The sequence below is a fragment of the Lathamus discolor genome, chromosome 9 (assembly GCF_037157495.1).
Source record: "Lathamus discolor isolate bLatDis1 chromosome 9, bLatDis1.hap1, whole genome shotgun sequence".
Lineage (NCBI taxonomy): Eukaryota > Metazoa > Chordata > Aves > Psittaciformes > Psittacidae > Lathamus > Lathamus discolor.
In genome coordinates, this window is record NC_088892.1 from 12,386,333 (window position 1) to 12,409,801 (window position 23,469).

General features: G+C 38.9%; 2 protein-coding genes across 4 annotated transcripts in view; one reads left to right on the forward strand and one right to left on the reverse strand.

The window, feature by feature from the left end:
* Positions 1-16,992, forward strand: part of MTMR1 (myotubularin related protein 1) — a 41,398-nt gene extending 24,406 nt beyond the window's left edge. For all 3 annotated transcript variants that reach the window (XM_065690015.1, XM_065690016.1, XM_065690017.1), the window contains 3 exons: positions 816-929; positions 2,304-2,480; positions 15,731-16,992. In XM_065690015.1, coding sequence (XP_065546087.1) covers positions 816-929; positions 2,304-2,480; positions 15,731-15,895 — 456 coding nt within the window. In that variant the 3' untranslated portion in view covers positions 15,896-16,992. The remainder of the gene's footprint in view (positions 1-815; positions 930-2,303; positions 2,481-15,730) is intronic.
* A 2,650-nt stretch (positions 16,993-19,642) lies between these two features.
* CD99L2 (CD99 molecule like 2) overlaps positions 19,643-23,469 on the reverse strand; it is a 30,994-nt gene continuing 27,167 nt past the window's right edge. Inside the window, exon 11 of the mRNA XM_065690044.1 lies at positions 19,643-23,449. Within this exon, the coding sequence (XP_065546116.1) occupies positions 23,385-23,449 (65 nt within the window). The 3' untranslated portion in view covers positions 19,643-23,384. The remainder of the gene's footprint in view (positions 23,450-23,469) is intronic.

A 23,469-nucleotide genomic window follows, 5' to 3' on the forward strand; every position in this document is an offset into this window, starting at 1 on the left:
TCCATCTGAATAGCTAGCAGCCCGTGCAGTTTGCATTCATCCCTTCCTTTATGATTTTAGAGCACTACAGATTAAGATGATATATTTTTAACTTTTTGATTGTTTTCAAATTTCTAACTCTTTTTCCTAGAATTAGTTTTTCCTTTGGTGGTGAATGAAGTGCCTAGTGGTGCTCTGTGGAATAACAGTACTTTCATTTCACATGCATAGGATTTACTTTCCAATAGAAAAGAAGAGAGATTAAAGGCTTATTGTACATAGCTGATGGTAAACTCAAGGGGTGAAATGGAGAAAAGTAACTTACTTGGATAGAAAGTAAAAGAAACATGTTAAATATATGTTAAGGACATTGTACGTGCAATAGACTTTATTATCCAATTCATTGCATGTTAGAACAGGAAATAAAACTCTTAAAAGTCATTATTCTCCCCCCTCCCTTGATTCTTGTCCTGTAACAAGAGACATAAAGCATTGTTGAAGACAGTTTGAGGTGGCTTAGAACAGAATACTGTTTGAGCTCCTTAATGGATTGGTTTATGTCACCAGTTTCACATTAGCTAACGTTCCTATGTTTGTATTCTGGTATACTTGCATAATGAATGTAACATTTGTCTCTGAGGAGTATTTATAAAGAAGTATGTAGGTAAAATGTATATTGCAGTGGGAGTTACTGAATTTGCTGAGTTTTCCTGAAAATAATCACTAAGTAAATAAAAAACTCATATCTGCTTATTTCGTTTATTTCTTACGTTTGAGTTTCTTTTTCCACTGCTTAAAATAAAGTTTAAAGTAATTTTTCCCATTTTTTATTTCAGTTCCCCGCAGCCTTTGAATTCAATGAGTTATTTTTGATCACCATTCTGGATCACCTTTACAGTTGTCTCTTTGGGACTTTCTTATGCAATTGTGAAAAAGAGAGATTAAAAGAGGTAAATAATTAGTGTAATGAACATTCTTAACATGCTGATTTTATATGAAAATGCTTAGAATACAAGACCTAAGAACATCTGTACTGTGGTGTTGATACATTTGTCACATAGTCTTAAAAGACAATGTGGACATGGAATTTCATGGTACGAGAAATATATACTGCATGCTCTGCTATTAAATTTTCTTTAGTTATTACATGTTTGGAAGGCTGAGGGATTCAGAAGGTCCTCTGTCAGATTTGTGTGCCAATATTATTATTATCAAATTCTATTAACATTTCTTTCACTGTTTCCAAAGGAACTCCTATGGATGACTTTGCAGGTCACTTTAGGATATGATTAGATGGAACGTATGGTTGAAGACTACAGAAATTTACAATACCTAAATGAATGAAGTTAATGAGATCTCAAACTCAATGAAATATTTTGAGTTTGAAAACAAAATAATTAAAAAGTTTGTTAATATTCCAAATACACTTTTGCTGACTTTTGGCTTTTTAGTTTTAATGCTTCATATTTTTTAAAGCAAGGAACAATTTGTTGCCATATTTCGTTTGCTATATTTTCTGGTTTGTCTCTACTGCTTCTATATGGAAAAAGTTGCATATAAATACCACAAGATGGAGCTGAATAACATGTTGTCAGCAAATGCAAGATTTCCACGCAGCTTTCTTTTATAAATGGTCAGATGCAATTCTTAATAAAGAAATGCAATTTAAGACACAGTGGTAGTAGAAACACACAGTTTACAACACTGAAGGAGTGTAAAATTGCAGAACAAATCTGATACAAGTTCAGATTTCCAGTCTCTGATCTAACCATGATTATGCTGATTACATTTAGAATAATGCAACTTTCAGAAGTGCAAATAAAGGTAAAATAGGCATTCTAGAGCATAATAGCAATTGACAGGAGCAAATAGTGTGAGAGAGAGAACTGAATAGTTTTTTTCACAGATGCTGTTTAAATCTTCTAGGCTATGTATCTCAACTAATTTTCTGCTCAGAGCTAATTCAATTTTACTTTGGGTTTTTTGGTTGGTCATTGTGTAACCATATTTTTAAGTAGCTGTAACCACTGCTGTAAATTCTGAGCAGTACAGATTTATTTTGCTCAACTAGACCTTAGTGTCTCTGAAACTAATATGCTTGAGTCTCCTTTCTCAGTTAGCCTTGGACCAGATTAAGTGCTGAAATGTTTTCCTAAAGTTTTAATGCTGTTCAGTAATCAGCTTCTGGAAGTGTTCTCAGAGTGCTTACCATTTTCTAGTAGATAAGGTAAATTTCACAGACAAAAATGCTGATCTGTAGATGCTAATCTCGTATTTTAAGAGTTTGCAATCCATATAATTAATTTTATTCTTTTTTCAATCAGGAGGTAAGCACAAAGACTGTCTCGCTGTGGTCCTATATAAACAGCCAGTTAGATGAGTTCACAAATCCCTTCTATGTGAACTATGAAAACCATGTCCTGTATCCTGTTGCTAGTCTGAACCATTTGGAACTGTGGGTGAACTACTATGTCAGATGGAACCCAAGGATGCGGCCTCAGGTATGAGCTTTCACATGACTTTTAGTCAAGAGCACAGAAATTAAAAAAAAAATCTATTATTTGTCATAGTGTGGAATGCAGCATTTCATTTCAAAAGTGCTCATCTCTTGCACATATTTCAGTTTGATAGGAAAAAGAGGGATGTTTCTGAAGAAGGCGAAGCATGTGTTCAAACCTGGTAAAATGATGTTTTCTGTGAAGTCACCAGTAGAACAGGGAGTTACAGTATCACTTTATTGGCTTTTGAAAGGTAATAGATTAACAATCCTTGTTGTTAGAAGATCCCTTTTGTAGCACTTCTGTAATTCTTTCTAACACTTTTAATACTTTCATTGCCTGAACTTTCTGGTAGAGGTTAGTATTCCTTTGTTTTTAATCATGTTTTCATGTACCAACAATGATATAAAGTTTAGCAGCAGTTTCTGAAAGAACTGGACTACACACCAACTCAGTTTGTAGGCTCTCTAAACTTAGTATCCCATAGATGCTTGTTTTCAATTGACCTTTATGGTTTCAAACTGGCATGCTAAAGATTAAACACTCCGTGCACATGCTCCTTTATTCATCCTAGCATTTGTTCTTATAAATAATGTCTGCTATTCAGATAAATCTCTAAATCTCATCAGACAAATACTCCATATGCTGTCATGCCTAGAAGTCTGAAGAAAGAGCATTTTGTCACAACCATAATATATCTGAGGGTGCTACACCATCTCTTTATTAAGGTAACATTCCAAGGTATCCCCAAGCATATTATGATAAATTACCTGTATTAAGTTACTGCTCGAAAGCTGCTGTCGTCTTTTAGCAGTTAGAATGAGACACAAGTTTCAAATTTATTAGATGCTCACAGGTCAGAGGCTGTTGTGAAAGATGATGTTCTAAGGTAAGTTTCAAGGACGGTACACTGGTAGATACACCAGGTATCTAAGAAATACTTTGTAAGGTCATGGAAAAGTCAGAATTGCTTGCCTTCTCACTGAGATGTTTCCTCTGAGCTGCTTTGTTTCCCTTATTCTATTTTGTTTGATGACCTTTGACTGTTGGGTACCTGTTAGGTGGTTGCATGAGGTAAAGTTTGAAAGGTGGTGTATTTTAATCTTTATGGGTTTAATGTAAAATTGTTAACTGTTGTTGTTGTTTTGGTTTTTTGTTCAGCAAAATACCATCTTTCCCTTAGGTTATTTGCTGAAAAAACATTTGTGAGATGGTTTATACAGGTTTTAGTATAATCAACCTGCAGCAGTGTCAGTTCATTACTTGTATTTAGTTGAGATCTACAGGCTCTGAAAGGGAGCCAGCTTTATAAACACACATGAAAAGACAAGGGGGGTGGGGAAGAGATGACATAGAGATATCAGAACTGTCATATAGGCAAGCTCTACTCACTGCCTCTCTGTTGGAGAGCGCTCTGCCTACTTCTTTTAGAGAGTGCTCTGCAGTCACTCCAGTGTGTATGACTCATTGATCTTCCTTGGCCTTTGAGAACAGATTCCTCAGATCAGCAGGCTGAAGGCAGCAAAACCTGATGATCCTGGTAACTGTCCTAACTTTACTACCACCTTACTAATACAACTGGTTTGACTTCTTAGTTTTACCACCTTAGCTTTGTCTTGTGAAGACACATCATGCCTTTCCTTTTGTCTCTGGCCTGAATTTATATTATACTTGTGACAACTGTATGGAATATAAGGCTCTGTCCAACATGGGCTTGAACATGGATGTTGAGCCAGGGATGGAGCATTCACAGCTTCCCTGGGCAGCCCATTCCAGTGCCTCACCACCCTTACAGTAAAGAACTTCCTCCTTATATCCAATCTAAACTTCCCCTGTTTAAGTTTTAACCCGTTACCCCTTGTCCTGTCACTACAGTCCCTGATGAAGAGTCCCTCCCCAGCATTCTTGTAGGCCCCCTTCAGGTACTGGAAGGCTGCTATGAGGTCTCCACGCAGCCTTCCCTGCTCCAGGCTGAACAGCCCCAACTTTCTCAGCCTGTCTTCATGCAGGAGGAGCTCCAGCTCCCTGATCATCCTCATGGCCCTCCTCTGGACTTGTTCCAACAGTTCCATGTCCTTTTTATGTTGAGGACACCAGAACTGCACACAATGCTCCAGATGAGGTCTCACGAGAGCAGAGTAGAGGAGCAGGATCACCTCCTTCAGCCTGCTGGTCACACTCCTTTTGATGCAGCCCAGGATACGGTTGGTTTTCCCAATATACAGTATACTAAGTTTCTTTTCTTCTATACTTGCTTTGTCTAGTTTCACACCCTGATAGCTGGTTCAGTAACATTCAGACCCATTCAGTGATAGAAAAAAAGACAATGACCATTGTGATGCCCAGCAGGTCTTCACTTATCTCCTGAGAAAAAAAAATCTTAATCAGTGGATTTATTAAAAGAAAAGGCATCTCTGCCTACTGATAAAAGGTGTTTTTGTCGAATACCTTTTAATGTGGTTCTTTTGGTTTTCAGCTGTAATAAGAGAAAATGAAATATTTAACGTGAATGAAGAGCTCTCTAATGAACAGCAGTTCAAGGCAAACTCACATGCTGTTTTATCAGCTGCAAAAACATCTTCAGGAAACTAGAAAATGTTTATTGTTTTCTAGGAGCTCACCAAAAAGGAGAAATGTCCAATAGATGAATTTAAGGGAAGATGAACAGTAGTCCTTTAATATAGTCAGGGTGGTTGTTTGATACCCCTTTTCAACCAAGTTTATATTGTGGGAGAGAAAACTCGAAAGCAGAAAGGTAGGTTTTGATTTGAGGCAACATTTTAGGTTTTCTAATTTTGAATTTTTGAATGATCTGAGAGAAGTTCCCATCCCTGGCAGTATTCAAGGCCAGGTTGGATAAGGCTTTGAGCAGTCTGGTCTAGTGGAAGGTGTCCCTGCTCCTGGCAGGGGGTTAGAACTAGATGATTTTAAGGTCCCTTCCAACCCAAACCATGGTAGGATTCTATGATTCTAAATTAGTCATTGCACTTCATTGACTTTGCTTATTGGAAATGAGCATACATCACTTTTTTTTTTTTTTTTTTTTTTTTTTTTTAATTTGAAAATTACTGAATGCTAACTGGATATAACCATTTACTTTTGCACTGTTGTACTTTCTCTTTCATATCTGTGTCTCATCAGACCTTTAACAGTACAGTAAGGTAAGAGTATATTCTTCACTGCACATACGGAGTTTAAAGTTACATTTAGGAAAAGGAAGATTGCTTATAATGATAGATTTTCAGTTCTATCCCAAGTTCTGTGGAAGGCTGATTTAGTGGGTTTGGTGGTCTTTATTTGCATCAAGAACCCCATTTTAGGATTGCAGCTGTATTGTGATAGATCGTGTGCAATTAGGTGACACAAAAGGTTCAAAGCCAAGTGTCTGAGAAGTGAACACCATAGAAAATTTGAAATGTGAACATCTTTTGTAGATTCTCCTTTTGCTAAATGCCTCTTCAACAAGGTCATTCTAATTAAGTGAAATAAAATGTTACTTGGTTTCCATTTGGAGGTTTTACATCATTATTGACTTCTTGTCCCAAGAAAATTAGATAGATTTTAGTCCTATCTTGTTTGAGTTCATTGATTGAGGAGATATTTTTTTCCCCAGATTTGCCCTTTCTTTGGGTTGGAGAAATGTGTATTTGTATATGACATGTGGAAGATAAGCTCTTTCGTTCTGTCATACAGAGGTGTGTGTTCTGTGAGTACCTGCTACTGGGCTTACAGATGACCCTACTAGCCTAGAGTGGATAAGATAGTTGAATGTTTTGAATTATTTCAGTTGATAGCATGTATTTCTCTTTCCTTTTCTATATATCATTCATAAGTCTTTTTTACACTGGTTTCAGGAGTTCTGTCTGCCAGATGTCAGTTATTATCTGCTTGGGCAATATTTGGAAGGTGGGGAGAATGCAGCAAATGATCCTCCTGAATATGACTTCTGCAGGGGCAGTATTTTTGAGCTAATATACTCTTAGCATTCTTACATGCAGAGCATAAGTAAAAGTTCTGGTCCTGTCAGTTCAGGCTGTGTCTTGCTATATGAGAGGCAATAGTCACAAAATTTGCATAGTCCATTAGGATATGGTTATTTTTTTATGCCTTCTAGGAAATAACATTTTAACCCTTGGAGTACAAGGCTTAAACTTGTTTTAATTTTTTTGTTTGGGGTTTTTTTTCTATTTTTTCTGGGAATTTAGCCACTGTGCTGGAGAAACTATCATAGCAATCCCTGGAAGTTTTTCAAATAAATTCTTTCCTTTGTATATGTGGACTTTCAGCTAGAATATAAGGCTAGCATGATCTATAACGTAGAAGTTCGGTTCAGATACTGGAATAGGACTGTCTTTGGAGCTTCCATCAAAACCGAAGGAAAGTCTGTTTGTAGGTAAAGAGCTGGCTTAAAAAAAGGCAAGGAAAAGGTAGGAATAAATAACTGTTTGTTTAGTATATACAGAAATGTCTGGAAAGCATACAAATAGGTTACCATGATTGCTGCAATTGTTCTTTTAATCCTGTGTATAGAACTGCAGAATTTGATGTGTTGAACAGTTGAGTGATTAGATGTCAGCTGAACTGCAGTGTGAATAAACATTAAATATAGTATATTTAAAAGAACAAATAATATCCTAAACATCAGTGGAAAACTTGCTGACAATAAACTGGAAAACAGAGTTACTGAGATGCTTTATCCTGCATGTAGCAGAATATGACCTGGCATGTGGGATGTTAGATACTATTTGTAGCTGCCTTCAGTCATGTTGCCCAGCATTTTCCTCTCTGAGCATCTTGACATAGGTTTTAATATTTTCAAAGTTCGTATGTTTGGTTTAACACCATTTTGTGTCAGCACAAAGCCACCACATGCCTCTGGAAATGCTTGGCATTGCTGGTCTGCAAGCCATGGTCTTGAGTCCATCTTTTTGCATAAAAAATGGAGGCAGGAGATGTCAGGATAAGGGATCCTAGGTTTGATAGCTAAGTGTTAGCCTACCTAAGGGGATTTCATTCCTGCATTTCGCACAGAGTTTCATGTGAGACAAGGCAGGTTTCTTTCTATCCAGGGGTCTAAGTCAAGATTTCCAGCATCTGATTTACTGCAGGTAACTTACATCTGCAGATAAAACTCTCAGCATTCAGTAGATATAGAATAAACTCACTGCTTATACTGTGTGCTGAAAGAATCTAGCTATTTAAGAAAGCAAGGGAAAAGAAAAAGGTTAGAGTCCTGTAGTGAGCACAGTATCAGAACATACACAGAAAGGGAAAAACAGTACTGTACAAATGACCTTCATTTTGGGGAGTTTCTAACATATTTTGAAGAGCAAGCACTAAAAGCATTGCTCTGATCGGTCACATTTCTAAATCTAAATGGACCGTACGTTCAATGGCATCAGCTTGTACCATGTTGGGTTTCCTGAGTCTGGATATCTATGCAGATGTCCCTGGTACTTCTACATAAGTGTGGAAGTATTGATTATCATTGAAAACTACTGTTGTCATCATTTGAGATTGCCTTTTGCTATGAGTATACTGTTGACTACTTTTTAAAAGCAAGTCTCTCAGAGTTCCAGCTCTTCATGAAGATGAACAAAAATCTCAAGTGAAAGATACTGTTGTCTTTCCAATGCACAAAGGAGGGTTTGAAAAAACAAGTCTTAAGTCAAGCAATGAATTTAAACTAACCATTTTCCTCTGCAGCTCAAATAGATAAAGTGTACTTGCTGAACAAGACAAAATGCATTCACTGAACAATTTTCATGTGAATGACTGTCCTTGAGCTAGTACAGTAATACACAGTAGATAGCCATCCAATTAAGACTTGGTGGTACTGTGAGTAGCTATTATAATTTCTTTTATACCTGTCCTTTTGTTGACAAATTTTGCCATCCAGCAGCACTCCAGGATCCTGAAGGATTACTTGGGAATCAGAATCTGAAAGTCAATACTGAAAGTGAACTGTAGTAATTCTGTGAAGAGGAAGGTTTGAATTTTGTAGGAAATGAAGCTGTCTTGTGTCTGGATGTTTTTTATATGTGTTGTAGCATGTATGTTATGTGGCACAGTTGTAGTTTCTGACTGGGTATAATTAAAAAAGCAACTTTATCTTTCCTCAAGTCCTCACCCAGCAGGAATACTTTACTGTAACTGTGGTGTGATCTGAGAGTTACAGTTCTGCACCAGATTCTGCTTTCAATGTGGATAATTCAGTTTAAAAAATTGTTTCATATCAATAGCATTTTAAGCAATAAGGAAAGTTTCTTTAACAGTGTTCTAAGTATTTTTTCAGTTCATTACAGGCAGTTAGTACCTTATCTTTAAAACGTAGGAAAAGTATCTGCTTTTGAATGGAACCTACAATTAGATCTGTCTGAGTAAAGAGCATTACTTGGCTCACTCAATTTTGCAGCAGTTGCTGGTTTTTGCTGATTGGGGGTGGGATTTCAAATACTGTAAGTATTACTAACAGTGGGAGAATCAAGTCTTACAAGGAAAAGAGAGTGCTTGTATCAGAGAGAAGAAACTCCCTGGGGAGACAGGGCAGCTGGCAATATGATAGGTAAGGAAGGGAAGGGAGATGCATGTAAATTGGTTGTGTGAGGAGGGGGATCAGGTCCTAAGTTTAATCATGGTTTGAGGCAGAAAAGCTAGACTTGGAACTTAATGTTGAAATAGGTAAAAGTACAAATTGTTAAAAAGCTAGAGAAACCCAAGATCTTTGCTAAGTAAAACCTTCCTGATGGGTTCTAGTTATTTATGTATCTACAAAAAAAGTAGTTCCTTAAGATGGCTCAGTGAGAGAGGAGTGTCCTGGGTTCAGCTGTAACAGTTATTTTTCTCCTTCCTAGTAGCTGGTGCAGTGCTATGTTTTTGACTTTAGCCTGAGAACAACGCTGACAACACACCAGTGTTTTTAGTTGTTGCTAAGTAATGTTTACTCTGATCAAGGACTTTTCTGTCTCATGCTCTGCCAGTGAGGAGGGACATAGGAAGCCAGGAGGCAGCAGAGACAGGACATCTGACCCATACTAGCCAAAGGCGTATTCCATACCACAGCACTTCATGTCCAGTATAGAAACTGGGGGGAGTTACCCTGAAGGCTGAGATCGCTGCTCAGGTTGGGCTTGGTATCTGTCAGTGGGTGGTGGGCAATTGTATTGTGCATCACAATAATCACAATAGTTTTATATTCTCTTCCCTTGTTATTTCCCTTATCATTATTATTGGTGGTAGCAGTAGTAGTTTTTGTTATACCTTAGTTACGGGACTGTTCTTATCTCAACCCATTGGATTTACATTCTTTTGATTCTCTTCCCCATCCCTCTGGGAGTAAGGGGAAGGGAAGAAAGGGAGGAAGTGAGCAAGCGGCTGCATGGTTCTGAGTTACAAGCTGGGCTTAAACCTTGTTGAGAGCTTAAACCAAACAAAAAGATGCTGGAATTGCAAACTACTGCGATAAGTCTGTAAAGCTTATGTTTAGTGCTAAAGCTATTGCTCAGGACAGGTAAAAGGACTAAAGACATGGGGTTTGGGTAAGTGGCTGGAAAAAGTTGGTTATGAGTTAGGGAGGGGAACAACATGCAGTCTCAGTCATAATCTTCTTAGTTCCCAAGTCACTATTACAGTAGCAATAAAAAGAAAAAAAAAACCCAACACTGAAAAGTCTTCTTGAAGTGTTGCAGGTAAGTGATTCTCCAGCTTTTACAGGGCCAGCTTTTTTGTTAATTCCTGGATTCTAAAGTCAGATTTCCCAAGGATCTGGGGCTTTCCCCCCACTGCTTAGTGCTGCTGCAAACTCTTTATCTTTGCCCCTCCCTGGATTGTATTGCTAGCTATATTAGATGTAAATGCCAATTTTATTTTGGACTGATCAAGTTCTAATCTGTTTTTATGTGATTAGAGAATTCTGATTTTATTTCTTATAAGTAATCAAATGACAGATTTCTTTTTTATGAGGTTAACCCACCAAAATCTGTTAAAATGTAGTACATTCATCATTCTGTTTCTACTTTATTTTTTACTAAAATGTTTTGTAGTAAAGCAGAAATTAAATTTATTGTTTCTTTGGTAAATTGAGGTGATAGTTTAAATAAATTGTGAAAAACATCCTGAAGACCTAATGGGTAATTTTCCAGCCCAACAAAACCAACAGATGCACTGCCAGGTTGGGTTTCATCTGCTTAAGCTCATCTTGTGCAGTAGAAGTAGGGCTTTGCTTTCCCCTCGAGTATGGACAGAAGTGATGGGGACCTGGTGGTAGTGGCTGGGAGTTGCCTAGCAGCATTACTGTGGCAACACACTGGGATGCTAGTGTGACACAGGGAAGGATGCACGCTCTTCTGAAAACCTGGTATTGATTACAGTGAAGTAGAGCAGAAAAAATAACATGAATGCGACTGAGTGGTGGGTTCAGAGTCCTCTTTTGAGCTTCCACTCCTAATTTGAGAAGGCAGGATGAGAGAGTAGAAAACAGTACATCTGCTGTCAGGCTCCTAACAAACTCATCTCAGTCAAATCAATTATATGATTTCTCAATGAGACTGTAATAAAAGCTTGCCATGGAGACACTACTTGTGCTGTGCAAGCCTACACTTCTAGGGTTAAGGTGGTAACAAGATCTTTTAATAAACATTTTTCTCCAAACTCTTGTTCCTTACAGAATCTGTCACACACACACACACACACACACACCCCCACTTCCTTTCAATCTAAACAGTAGCAAAATAATGGAGAACCTCGTTCACAGCAAGCCCTTACAGGTGTTACTGTGAAGGCTGCTGGACCCATTTCCTCATGAAGAAGGCTTTGAGAGAGGAATCACATGTTGAAATATAATGGTGGGAGGTGACAGAAATGGAGATAGTTATCTGTAAGAACATGCACAGCATGGTATGAGGAAACACTGGCAGCAACAGGTCTGCCTGAGAAAAAGTCTCTGGGAAACATAAAAATAAGCTAAACTTCTTTCTTACAATTATTTTAGTGGGGTTTGTTACAGAATTAGTTAAAGATGCTTCATTCTCTTAATTCTACCTCCTCCTTCCAGGATGGAAGGAGGCTTTCAGAAAGATGCAGAATTCCGGTTCTATTTGGTTCTCTTAACAGTCTTGTTAAAATAAAAATGAATGAAAAATATGCATGACTTGAGATTGAGGCTCAGTTTTGGGCATTTTCTGCCTTTTTCCCCCTAGCACCGCTGTTGGTCTTTTCATTCTTCTACATTTGAATTTGCAGCTTTGTTCAAAAAAGGGAAGTTACAGTAGCAGGATTGAAGACATTTGGGGAAAAGCAGAGCCCCTCATGGCAGGCTGCTTTTCAGGTCTTTTTATGAGAACTGTAATATTTTTTGATATCTTTCAGCTGTCTATACCACCTTTTTTTCTCACCCCATGAGTATGTGGTTTTAACATGGGCGTTTATCACTAATAAATCAGGTAGTATCAGCTGCCTGAAAATATTCTGAAAGTGCTAAACTCTAGGCTCCATTTGACATGTTATTGAACAAAATTAAAGTCTGTATTGGAAGCTTAATGTGTGAAAACTGGTTTTGGAATCTTACTGGTTTGCGTCGATGTGCATCTCTCTGTATGGTGCTTTGTTAAACAGCAAGCAGCAAGGATCTTTTCCTGGGAAAGACTTGACATTAGAAAACCATTCATGCTTATACCACCATATGACATGGCATGATGATGTTTATGTAGAACTGTCTTACAGTTCATATCTAATGTGCATTCGTTAAAAGGTGGGCAACATTTTAAAGGTGACCTTTTTTTCTTTGCCCATTATAAGACCCTACTCTGCCTTGCTTACAGCTTTTCTGGACTCTACCGCTTTATATTGACTCATCAAGTACGTGTGATTGACTGAATTGTTTTGTAAAACTTCATCCAAAAAGGCTCAGTTGCTCATGAGAATGTGGCTAAAAAAATGTTTTCCCATATGAAAATATTGGTCCTGCAAACTTCTTTTGTTGGGGTAAGGGCTGTTTTTCTGTAAGTGCTCCATCTCTAGGGCAAACATAAGATTTTATGAAGAGAGATTGTGTTTCAGAAATGCGCCTGCTCATATCCTGGAAGAAATTCATCCAGTTTGGAGGTCTGAGGCTGCAACAATCTCGGTGAATTCTCAAGGACTGAGAATAAATGAGTATTAAAGGATTAAGAGGTGGATTTGATACAGAGTCTATGAGAGAGTTGTGACTAACTGGGAATAGGAATTAGGAGTGAATGGAGCTCCCAGTTTTAGAGGTCTTTCTTTCTGTTCAACTCATGGAATACAGTCTGGGAAAGCATGCTGGAGCAGGCATGGCTGCAGACAAAGAAAGAATTGTTTCATGGGTGAGGGAGCAGGATGCTCCTCTGGAAGTGAAGTTTCTCTCTGCCTTTGCCACAGGGTTCCTCTGTTGTAAGGGGCATCACCTGGAGCAGCGTGGTCACTGTGGGTGTGCTCCCTATTTAGTGGGTGTCCTGCTTGATACCCACAAGGCTGAACTGCAGAATTCCTAAATCCTCTGTTAAACCAGTTTAAGATCCATGGTATGCTCGCTCCAGATCCTTGTTTGTAAAAGTGGAGTGTTAGTACTCCCATCCCTCATTAGGGTACTGCAGAAATAAATTTGTTTCTCGATATGAGATGAAAGTTCAGAAAAGAAAACTTAAGCATTTTATGTTCAGAAGAATAAATAAAGGATGGGGCAGACACTGCAAAGAAAGCTAAATACTGAATAACTGCTCACAAATTGAGTAGCATCAGACTGTGCACTGAATAAATGAGCAATGCAAGAGGGAAGATAGTATTTTAATGTTTACTTAACCAACAATTTTATACAGATGTACAGGATGTCTGACTTGAGTTTGGAGAAGCAATCTTTATTCTGACAAATCCTAATCTATTGAGAGCATAATTTTGCAGTCTTAAAGTTGTAGGGGTTTTGTGACTTGAGTATACACAGACTTTTAGAATGTCATTATTGTTATTTAGCTGATTTATTTAAAGACAGTCCTGTTCTTTGAGATGTACGTGTGTGGGGAATAGCACTTGCGGCAAAGTTTGAGGATGTGTCTTGTTGAATTAGGTTCTGGGGGAATGCAGAAGAAGGATTGAGATGTGCAGCCACACTTTTCCTCCTTGGAGCACCTTACTCAGCATGCCAAGTTCTGCAATGGCTTTTTTGTAGTGTATCCCAAAAGGATTTGTATGGAACTGCTTTTTATGAGTGCTTGAACATTGTGCAGAGGAACACACCAAGGTTGTCTAAGAGGAATTGGCTTGTTATGCTGAATCATGATTGAGCTGTGCAGAAATCAGATGTACAAATCTCCCGTGACCCAGGGCTTGCGTGACTAATGATACCAATGTAAATCACTCTGTTACAGACCCAAGCGTTTCAGGAAGATGTCTTCATAAAGAAAAGCTCTGAAGTGGGAGTGTATGAGGAAGGGATCTTTTATTTAAGGAAAGAAAAAAACGTAGGGGCGGTGCTAATTCCAGAAAGCCTTGATCTTCATTGAAACCTTAATTTTCCATAGTGTGCATTACAGTGTATTGGACAAACTTCACCACCAGACTCGGTTTTGCCGTATTTTAGGAGTCTACATTTTCTGTAGACCTCCTCAGAAAAAATAAGATTGGCTCTCTGGAGGGTGTGCTTTGTGTTTGGTTGGTGAAGGAGGCTGTTGCCTGTAGTCTTTTTAAAGAGTTTCTGTGGTGGATGCAGGAGAAGATCACAAGCAGCTAAAGAATTCCTTGCATAGTGAAGGCAGGACTCCAGGGTCATTGGGAGCTTGGTGGTGTGCACTGATTGTTCTTCTGAAGACTCAAAAAGTTACACTTAGAACTGCTGTAGGTGACATGCTGGATGAACTGGTGACAGCCAGGGTGCAAGAGCAGCACTTTGCGAATACACTGAAGTTTTTACACAAACAAAAAAGTATGTGGCCAGAAAAATGTTGACCTAAACCAGACTGTTTGTTACTTTTTATTCTTTTAAGTTAGAACTAAAGTTAGAAATGAAATTGTATTTTCATGTTTCAGAAACGCAAATGTTAGGTTTTGAAAAATACCAAAATCAGATGCATGGGGTTTTGATGCAGCTTGTTTAAAAAGGCAGAATTCACAAAAAGGTAAATTGTGACTCAGTTGTGTGTTAATGGCAAGAAGAGAAACCCTTTCTGGCTTTTGATATCTTTTTTTTCACATAGCACCGTGTGAAAATTGCATGCTCAGGTGTGCCTCCCAGCCCTGTAATCACTTTTAAGCAGTAGGAAGTAATTGTGGGTGAACACAGTTCCCTGGAGCCTGGCATTCCAGAAGCCCAGAGTATAAATTCCAACATCTAGCAATCCATACGTGTCCCGTTGCTCCATTTCCCCATGACTGTCTCGTCAGTCTAATTAAATTCTTTTCCCATGATGCCCTTTCCAAAAGCTATAAAAAATTAGAGCTTATACAGGATAAAATAAATTAAAAGCAATTTACATTCAAACTTTTTTGGCCTTTCTGTGGCATTTGGAAGAATGGGGGGACTCTCTCTCTAGTTGCCTGAGATAACAGATCAAGCTGCAAAAACCAGTGTGGCTTGCATCTTCCTCTGGCCATGGTATAGTTGAATGTCCCAGATAAAAAATGTCTAGAACTCTGACGCAGTGGTGTACCTCTCATGTTTTTGGGGTACTGTCAGAAGCAGAGGCAGAATGTGTACAACCCACTTCTGCAAAAGGTTTGTTGGAGTTTGACTCCAGCAGATCCATCACAAGCACAATTCACTTGGCTGCTGCACTTTTCTCGCTGACAAGCTGGAAGGGGTCAGACTCTTGGAAAGATGCCTGGTTAGAAGAGTAACAAGATGCTCCATATGGAGCCAGCTTTGTTAACTCTGCTCTCTATACATAATAAGTTCTGTCCCAACAGGCAGGGGAAATAGTTCACGGGAAAGACACATGAAGTTCAGCTGGAAAGTGGTATTGATAAAGGATAGGGGTATGTTTATTGAAATATGTTTTGTATCCTATCAAAACCATTTGCAAACAGTCTTTTGTATGGGTTTCTTGCCAATTATTTGCTAGAAAGGGGCAGTTTGCTGAAATGTTTTATTTCAAATGAGTGAAGAAACACTCCCTAAATACTAGTATATTGAAGTTCACAGGTGTTGAATTCGTTATGTTACTGACGGAAACAGTGGAAGGATTGCCTGACAAGATAACTTACTATGACAGTCAAAGTAAGTCTTTTGTTTCTTTACTCTACAGGTCCCAATCCATCAAAATCTGAAAGAGCTCCTTGCCATCCGGACAGAGCTTCAAAAGAAGGTTGAAGATTTGCAGCGGGAAGCTGCCACACGATCTATTTCTTCCTCCTCTGATAGAGGTTCATCTCCTTCCCATTCAGCCACACCAGTGCACACCTCTGTGTAACAAAAGCCATGTGGAAACATTTGTGCCAGGTAACACAGAGAGGAGGGTGAAATGCTTTTCCCATCACAAAAGGACTGTGAGTGACTTGTAATTGCTATGATCTACATGCCTTACTCTGTGTCTGGTATTACCGTGATGAGGCCAAAAAGAGCTTCAATTAGATGTGATGTATTTTCTTGTTGGCAGTTCCCACATGTGTTTTGACGTTCTAGCTAAATCATCAATTGTGAAATTAAACTTTGTTTTGAGCAACTAACAATTTAACCATCCTAAAAAGGAATCCATCTGCCAAGCAGACAAGAAATGCCTCTCATACTGCCTCGGGTACTATGCCTGGTTGAGGGAATCAGATGAAATGCCACATGATGCTTACACAGAACACAGAACGTTTTTCTGAATGGGAGCTCCTTATTTCACTCAGTAAAAAAAACCTGGTTTTTGCTAGAGCAATTTATTCTTTTTTAGGTAATTAATGCACTTGGAAATTGATTTTAAAATAAATGTTTTCCAGTGTAGTCAGTTTTACATTTTGACTAAATATGCCATTAAAAGTGGATGAAGTTAGGCTGGATTTATCAAGTGCACCACACTGACACGTATGATGTAATATATTAAGTAAAGCATGTATTTTAGTTTTTTTAATGCCTTTTGTACAAGTTGAAATAAAGTCTCTTGACTGTTTAGCTTATTGTTCAGTTTCAGCCTCCTGAGTGAGGGGTAAACTTATTCATATCAAGGTCTTGTACAAAGTAAAAATTTGTTTTCTAGCAGATGGTGATATCTGGGGTTGGAATGACACCCAGCTGTGTAAATTGTATAGTCTGTATAGCTCCACATTTTGTTAAGTGTGTGTTGGTGTTTTGTTTTACAGCGTACACCCAAAATGCAAGGCTGTGTGCATTTATACACATGTGTATGTGATTGTTTAACATATGCATACTCCATGGTTTTAAGCTGTAAGTTCAGGAAATGGATCCTACCTGTCCAAACTCTTTGAAGCCCTTAACTTGTAATGACTTTGTTTGACAAAGTTTTTAAACAATATAATCTTAATTAGTTTTCTTGAAATAAAGCCTCTTGGCTTTTTGTTTTTTAAATTGCTGCTAGCAGTTTTTTCTGGAAAGTGAGTAATTTGTGGGTTTGTATAAAGTGCACGTTCTCAACTTTGTCATCTCCCCCCCAAAAAATACTCCTATCAGCGAGATGTGATTACTGTAGCATCCAACCTTTTAAAAACTTACTCAGTGGCCTTCTTGGAAGGTCCAGAGACGGTGCAGGGTGAAAGTTTTCCCTGGACTAGTTTACTTGCTGTCTTTCATAAAAATCTGGCACTTAGATACTTACGCACTTAGACACTGCAGCTCTGCTTTTTGGCTCCAGCTTGTATTGCTCCAACTTCTGCTGGTGGGAATTAAGCACTGTTCACAAGAGCCAACTGATTCTATGTGCTGATTGTGGTTTTACTGTCTCTGAGTATTTGTTTATTACTGTACATTTGTTCTTAATATGCCATGGCGCTTCTCTGTTTCTCCGCATTCTCTGCATTAACTATGTGTAGCACATAGTTAATGAGGAAGGTGAGCCACTGAGCACTTTTGCAGCTTCAACCAGAAAGGTTCGTGCTGCATCCAGTCTTACAAATTTACTGTGCTGTGCAGGGTATTTCAAAATGTCCTTTTTATTATAGTGAATATAATAGATACCTACGAGAGCAAAGTTTAGGAAGGCTTGCAATGTTGCACCTCTTAACCTCAGGCTTTTTATAAATAGATGAAAGATGTTTTCCTGTAAAAATGGCTCTGCTGAACAGTGTGCCAGCAGTGAATTTTACATTGCCAAAATATGTTGAGCTGGTATCGAATTAAACTCTTCCATATTTTGGATTTCCTTGACATTTTAACTGTATATTAAAGCAAAGCACATTATCTCTAAAATGCAGTGCTAAAGAAAATCTTTTGAAGTTTTTCTCTTTACTGGTGCTAATAATCACAACATTTCCTCTATAATTATTGTAGAAGTGATGACTGGATTAGCTTGAGCAGTCTGGAATTCTTGAAGCTTAAATTCCTTGATCTAAAACCCTGGAATTCGGTTTTGCATTGAACACCACCAGTCATTTCAACTGACTGGCCGTTTATGCACAAGTTTCAACACAGCTCAGTGCGCTGCCTCTGACCTGCACTGGGGAAAGGGTCCTGCTATTCTACGTGTAAGCACAGTGGATGTTTTGTACATACTTAGCATGCACATTTCCACAGGTGTTGTATAGCTCATACACGTTAGTTAAAGCATAGTTTTATATTGAAGAGGTGACTGTCTTTGTACTCAGCGTCCCGATAATCAGACTTTTTCCTATTGATTTAACAACTAATCCTATCATTATTTTTTAATAAGGCAGTATTGAACTAGTTGAGGAAAGAGCAGAACCCTGTTCTCTGGCTGTTATACCTTAGGCAGAACTATTCACTTCTGATTCAGTCTGGATCTTCATTTGCTTTGCTATTTGGTTTTGACTGTGCTGAGCATAAAGGGAATGTGTAAAGAAGCAGGCAGTTAAATTTGACCTGTAGGATTTTCTTATTGTGAATGACATGCGGGAGTGGGAACAACCTGAATCCGGTGTCCCAGAATAGGACGAAGCCTTGGTAATCAACTGAAACATTTTTTGCTTGTAGTTAGTTAAGCAAATGATCAGCATCAGACACTTTGCCATTTTAGTCTTTTCTCAGAGCTGAATTACACTTTTTCGGTCACTGCAGATTAAAGTATTTTTGTTGTTGCTTCATTAAAATGGAAGGCAGCTTTTAAAGCTGGTAAACACTCCTGTCTGCTTGGTTTTGTTCCCTTGCACAGGCAGCTTTCCTCTCAAGGAGTTTTAAACAAGAAATGTTTGATTTTTCTTATTTTCTGGAAAAAAATGTAGTAATTCATAGGCTTTATATAGCAACACAGAGAACGCTGGTTCTTTAAAAAGTGGGAAATAGGAAAGCAACAGGAGCTGTTCATGTCATTTTGCCCCGCAGCAGAGGACAAAGTAAAATGGGCAATTTGGAGTATTCCCCAGGTGAAGCAATTCTGTTAAAAAGGAATGTCCATTTGCTGAGAGATCCCATATGCTGAACTAAGTGGGTGTTATATTGGAGATCTTTTGACTGCCAGATGGTGTGCAGTTGAGAAGAAAGAATTTTATTTCTACCAGAAGTGTGAGTCAGAACTAGCTGGTTTGAAATATAAACCACCTTTCTGGGCTGCAAGACTAAGCACTGCATCATTGTGCAATGGTTAAAAGCTTTGTTTGCACTGCATGGGATGTGAAAATACAAAGAAAACTGCAGGAAAAAGACCAAAAACAGCTGTGCTGGGCATGGCCAGGGATATAGGGACCTAGAGTCGAATTGCTGGATGACCTGAGGACAGTGTGTGTGTGTGTGTGTGTTTGTGCAAATACTTAACTTCTACCATTAAGGTTTTCATAGCGATAATTGTTTTCTCACAAAGCCCAGTTTGGTTTGGTTTTTTCTTTTTAAAGTTTTTAGTGTATGTGATGTCTCATAGAATCACAGACTGGTTTGGGTTGGCAGTTACCTTAAAGACCATCCAGTTCCATAAGCAGGGACACCTTCCACTAGACCATGTTGCTCCAAGCCCCATCCAGCCTGGCAAAATATAATAAGGATATAGGCCACCATTTGCAGTTTACTTCCAACATGGAAAAAACCCCCACAAAATAATCAAGTCTAAAATGTCTTACTTGTCCACTTGTTTTATTTGGTGTTTTCCAATGGTAGTCAAATTCTGATTTTTACCCCGCTGATCCTTACATGCACATTAGGAAAATGAATCTTGCTTTCTTACAGCGTAACAATCAACCTTCATTTGGTATAGATCACTTCTGCATCAGCAAACCATACCCCTTGCTTTTAACTAAGGACTCAAAAGAAAAGATGCTCTGGTTTCACAATACCATGTTGCTGAACTTCCTTGCAGAAGCAGGTTTTTAAAGCCTCAGCCTGTCGACTTATCTTACTTTCTCAGAATTTGAAATGGTATCATGGACTAATTCTGTTTTTGTTACAACAACAGAGTAGTTAAGAATGACAATATGGCACTTGTAAGGGTTCATTAGTGGGGTTCCATGAAAAGGACTTGAGTTTATAGTGCCAAAAAAATCTGATATTCATTCAAAGTCAGCATTCTCAACTGAAGTATCTAAACCCAAGAAACTAATACAGTATTGCAAAATGTCCAAAGAAGAAACTGCTACAGTATTGCCAAAGGAAAATGCAAGTAAGTGACAGAATAAGCCGGAAAAGAGCTAGTTAAATTCTTTCATTCTCTGTTTTCTCTGTAATTGAGAAAACTTTTCTGAATCATTTTATTGCTACTTAAAAATAGCTTTAGTTAAGCTGAAGTGAGGTTGTAAGAAAAGAGCTCACAGCCCAGGTAGTGCATAAACTCTCAGGATAGCTGGATAGGTAAGGTTTGGACTCATGAAAAAACAAAACCAAAATCCAACCAACAAACCACTTTTCCAGTGTTTTATGGTCTTTTTTTAACAAAGGATGAGAAAGTTCCTATCACATATACAGAACCTAAGGGCAGGATTTGCAAAAATTCCATATCCGGATTTAGAAAGGATACCAGTTAAGTGGAAGTAGTTAGAGAGGTCAGTGCTTGGTCACTTATTTCCCAACTTGGATCACTACTAGGGAAATACACAGAAATCCTCACAGTTGTTATAATGCTTAAAATACAGATGATGTGTTTTAAAACACCCTGTATCTCAGTGACTGACAGTTCGCATGGAGACAGACTGCAATAAAAACCAGCGTGAGCCTTCGCTAACACTTGGCATGTTAAGACTTTGACTTTCCTCTACTTCTGAAGACCAAGTTTCATTTCTTTATTGCGGTATTTGTCAATATTTTCCTATTTTAAATCCCAGAGAAAGAGACCTGGAATTCTGCTACTGTGACTTTGTGCTCTCTCACTGTGCAGTTATGGTTTTCTGCATACCTAGAAATCACACAAAGGTGTATGTATTCATAGAACACGCCTTGGGAAAAGAGCAGCTTCTGAGTTCTAAAATCTGTTGGGGTTGTTCTTTCAGTGAAACAGCTTTTTATTAGGCTATTTTTTTTCTTCTCTAAACTGCAGTATTTGTGAATTGGACACATGCTGCTCCGATGTCCTAGTCTTCTAGAGCTTCCAGAAGGATGGGTGGGTGCTATATTCTGTAAGGAATGTTGGACACTCAATTGCACTGTCCACTAGACAAACGGAGGGCACAGTAATAGAAATGCAATAGACCTGATGATCTCCATCTACAGGACAACACATCGGTCATCTGCAAAAGGAGTAAGGAAGTTAGAGTCACTTGATTTAACCTAGGAAAACTGTTTTGAGTGATCCTCGATGCCAAGTCGTGACACTTCATCTACAGTAACTTTCTAAAAACCTTTTTCCTGCTACAGCTGTCAAATGTGCTTGGCTAAGAAAGAAAAACAGGTGATGGTGCTTGGGAATGGCAATGCATGAACAGCTGTGTGGCTTCATCGGCATCAGCTCCTGCGTGTGATGATCCCAGTCCTGCAGACCACGCTTCCTCCATGAAGATCCTCTGGGAGTAAGCAAACACGGAGTGCATCTCATCTCTATTTCCTCTGCTTCCACTCCCTGAGCAGGCCAGCATGAAATAGTTTTGTTTTCTAATCCAAACACACTCATAAAACAAAGCAGCCATAGTTCGCAGCAGCGCTGTTGTAGCCCAAGTGTTCTGAATACACCAGACACAACACTAGAATTGTCTCCCTTATAAAACACTGTAGTTGTTCTGCTAGAGCTAGTGTAAGGCTTCAAAAATGCAAGTGTTAAAAAGAGCAGAAAGAATTGTGCAGATATTGCAAAATACTTAACCATGTTACTAGGCAATTTCCCTCCAAATGGGGCTGTTAGGCAGCAGTGCTCCTAGGCTGATCCACCTCCTGCCAAAGCCTTCTGTAAGTAAGTCGTGTCTACCTGAAAGCTGTGAATTTCTACATCAAACCGGAAGGCTTTTTGATTAATACACATTCACAAAGTATGGGACTGGCAGAACAGTACAAAATGCACACATTTCAGGTTTATACATAAATAGTAAGTACCTCTTACACTATGTACAGTGAGTTTGCCTTCAGTTGAAGCATGCTTTTTAAACAATCATTGCTTTGGATAAATGTGTCAAGAAGTGGCAGTATCCACGTTTTAGCAGGGCAAGGGGAAGGATCAGAAACATAAATGCAAATTCTTGCAAGATAGCAAAGGTCTTGGTATTGGTTCCACATTGTGTGAGCACTCAGATGGGGTTGGGGTGCTCTTGGCAGCCCAGTGTCCTGCTGAGCACTGCTCACAACCCAGTGCTTCCCAGAGAGCTGCAGGAGCCCTGTGCAGGACAGTGATGGAGGGAGCACCCATCCTCTCAGGAGATTCTGCCTTTTCTAAAGGGTAGCTGGTGACACAATGCTTCAGATCCTTTTTCTGCTTTGGGTGCCACGGAGTGCTCTCAACAGTTGTTGATAAAAGGAGAAAGTGGGGGGGACTGCACCTTGCTAAGCTTGATTTCTGTGGTAGCAAGCACACAGGTCTTAACAGATATCTATTCTGTTTATTTTCTGTGGGGTTAAATCTGTCATTTGTTCTAGTGAGGTCTGAACCTGTTCTTGAAAGCATCCAAATGCACACATTTTCCATTTTTGTGACACCGCAGACATGTCGCACAGACAAACTATATTGCTTGCACCTTCAGCTCCATTCTGATTCTCTAGCATAGTCAAATAGTCCAATGGTATTTGCTGTAAGTGAGCACTGCACTCACCACTGTATTTATGACTTGGTGTGAAAATCAGTTATTTTTATTTGGTTAGAAGCCCACTGCTGTGTGGTGGAACAGCATCCTCCACTCCTGGCTCAGGAGCAGGCAGTCACCTGCCTCAGCCCGAGGCCCTGCCTGAAGACCTACCCATAGGCACTTCATTTTTAGGTGTAGCTATACTAAGGGCCACAGTCTACCCTCAGGAAATGTGCAGCTGGAAGTGACGTGCCCATAGCTGATAGCAGAATTTGGCTGGAGGTGCTTTACAAAGACTTTGACTCATTCCCTTTGGATTGCTATTCACAGGCACTTTGCTGGCCTCCCACCTGTAAGCTCCTCTGCTCCTTAGAAAAGACCTTGTCCCTTAATTTAAAATTGGCCACTGCTGAAGCACCTTCTGTTGGTTTGCATTCACCTGGACATCAAACCTACCATTTACTTTGATGTAAACACGTACTTCTTTACAAAAACAAACACGCACAACCACTCTAACCCTAAAGCCTAGAGCGATAAGAAGCCAGTTCAAGCCTAAGTACACATTAAATAGCTTTGGAGTCAAATTAAATAAAATGCTAAATTACAAGCATGTAAGATCTCTGTTTGCTGCTGACTGATTCTCTTCTAGCCCTGGGTCACGCTTCACATCTTCGCGCTGTCTTGTTTCGGTGGTTCTGCTGACTGCGTTTCCAGGACTGAATATTTGACTGGGGAGAAAGAAAAAGTC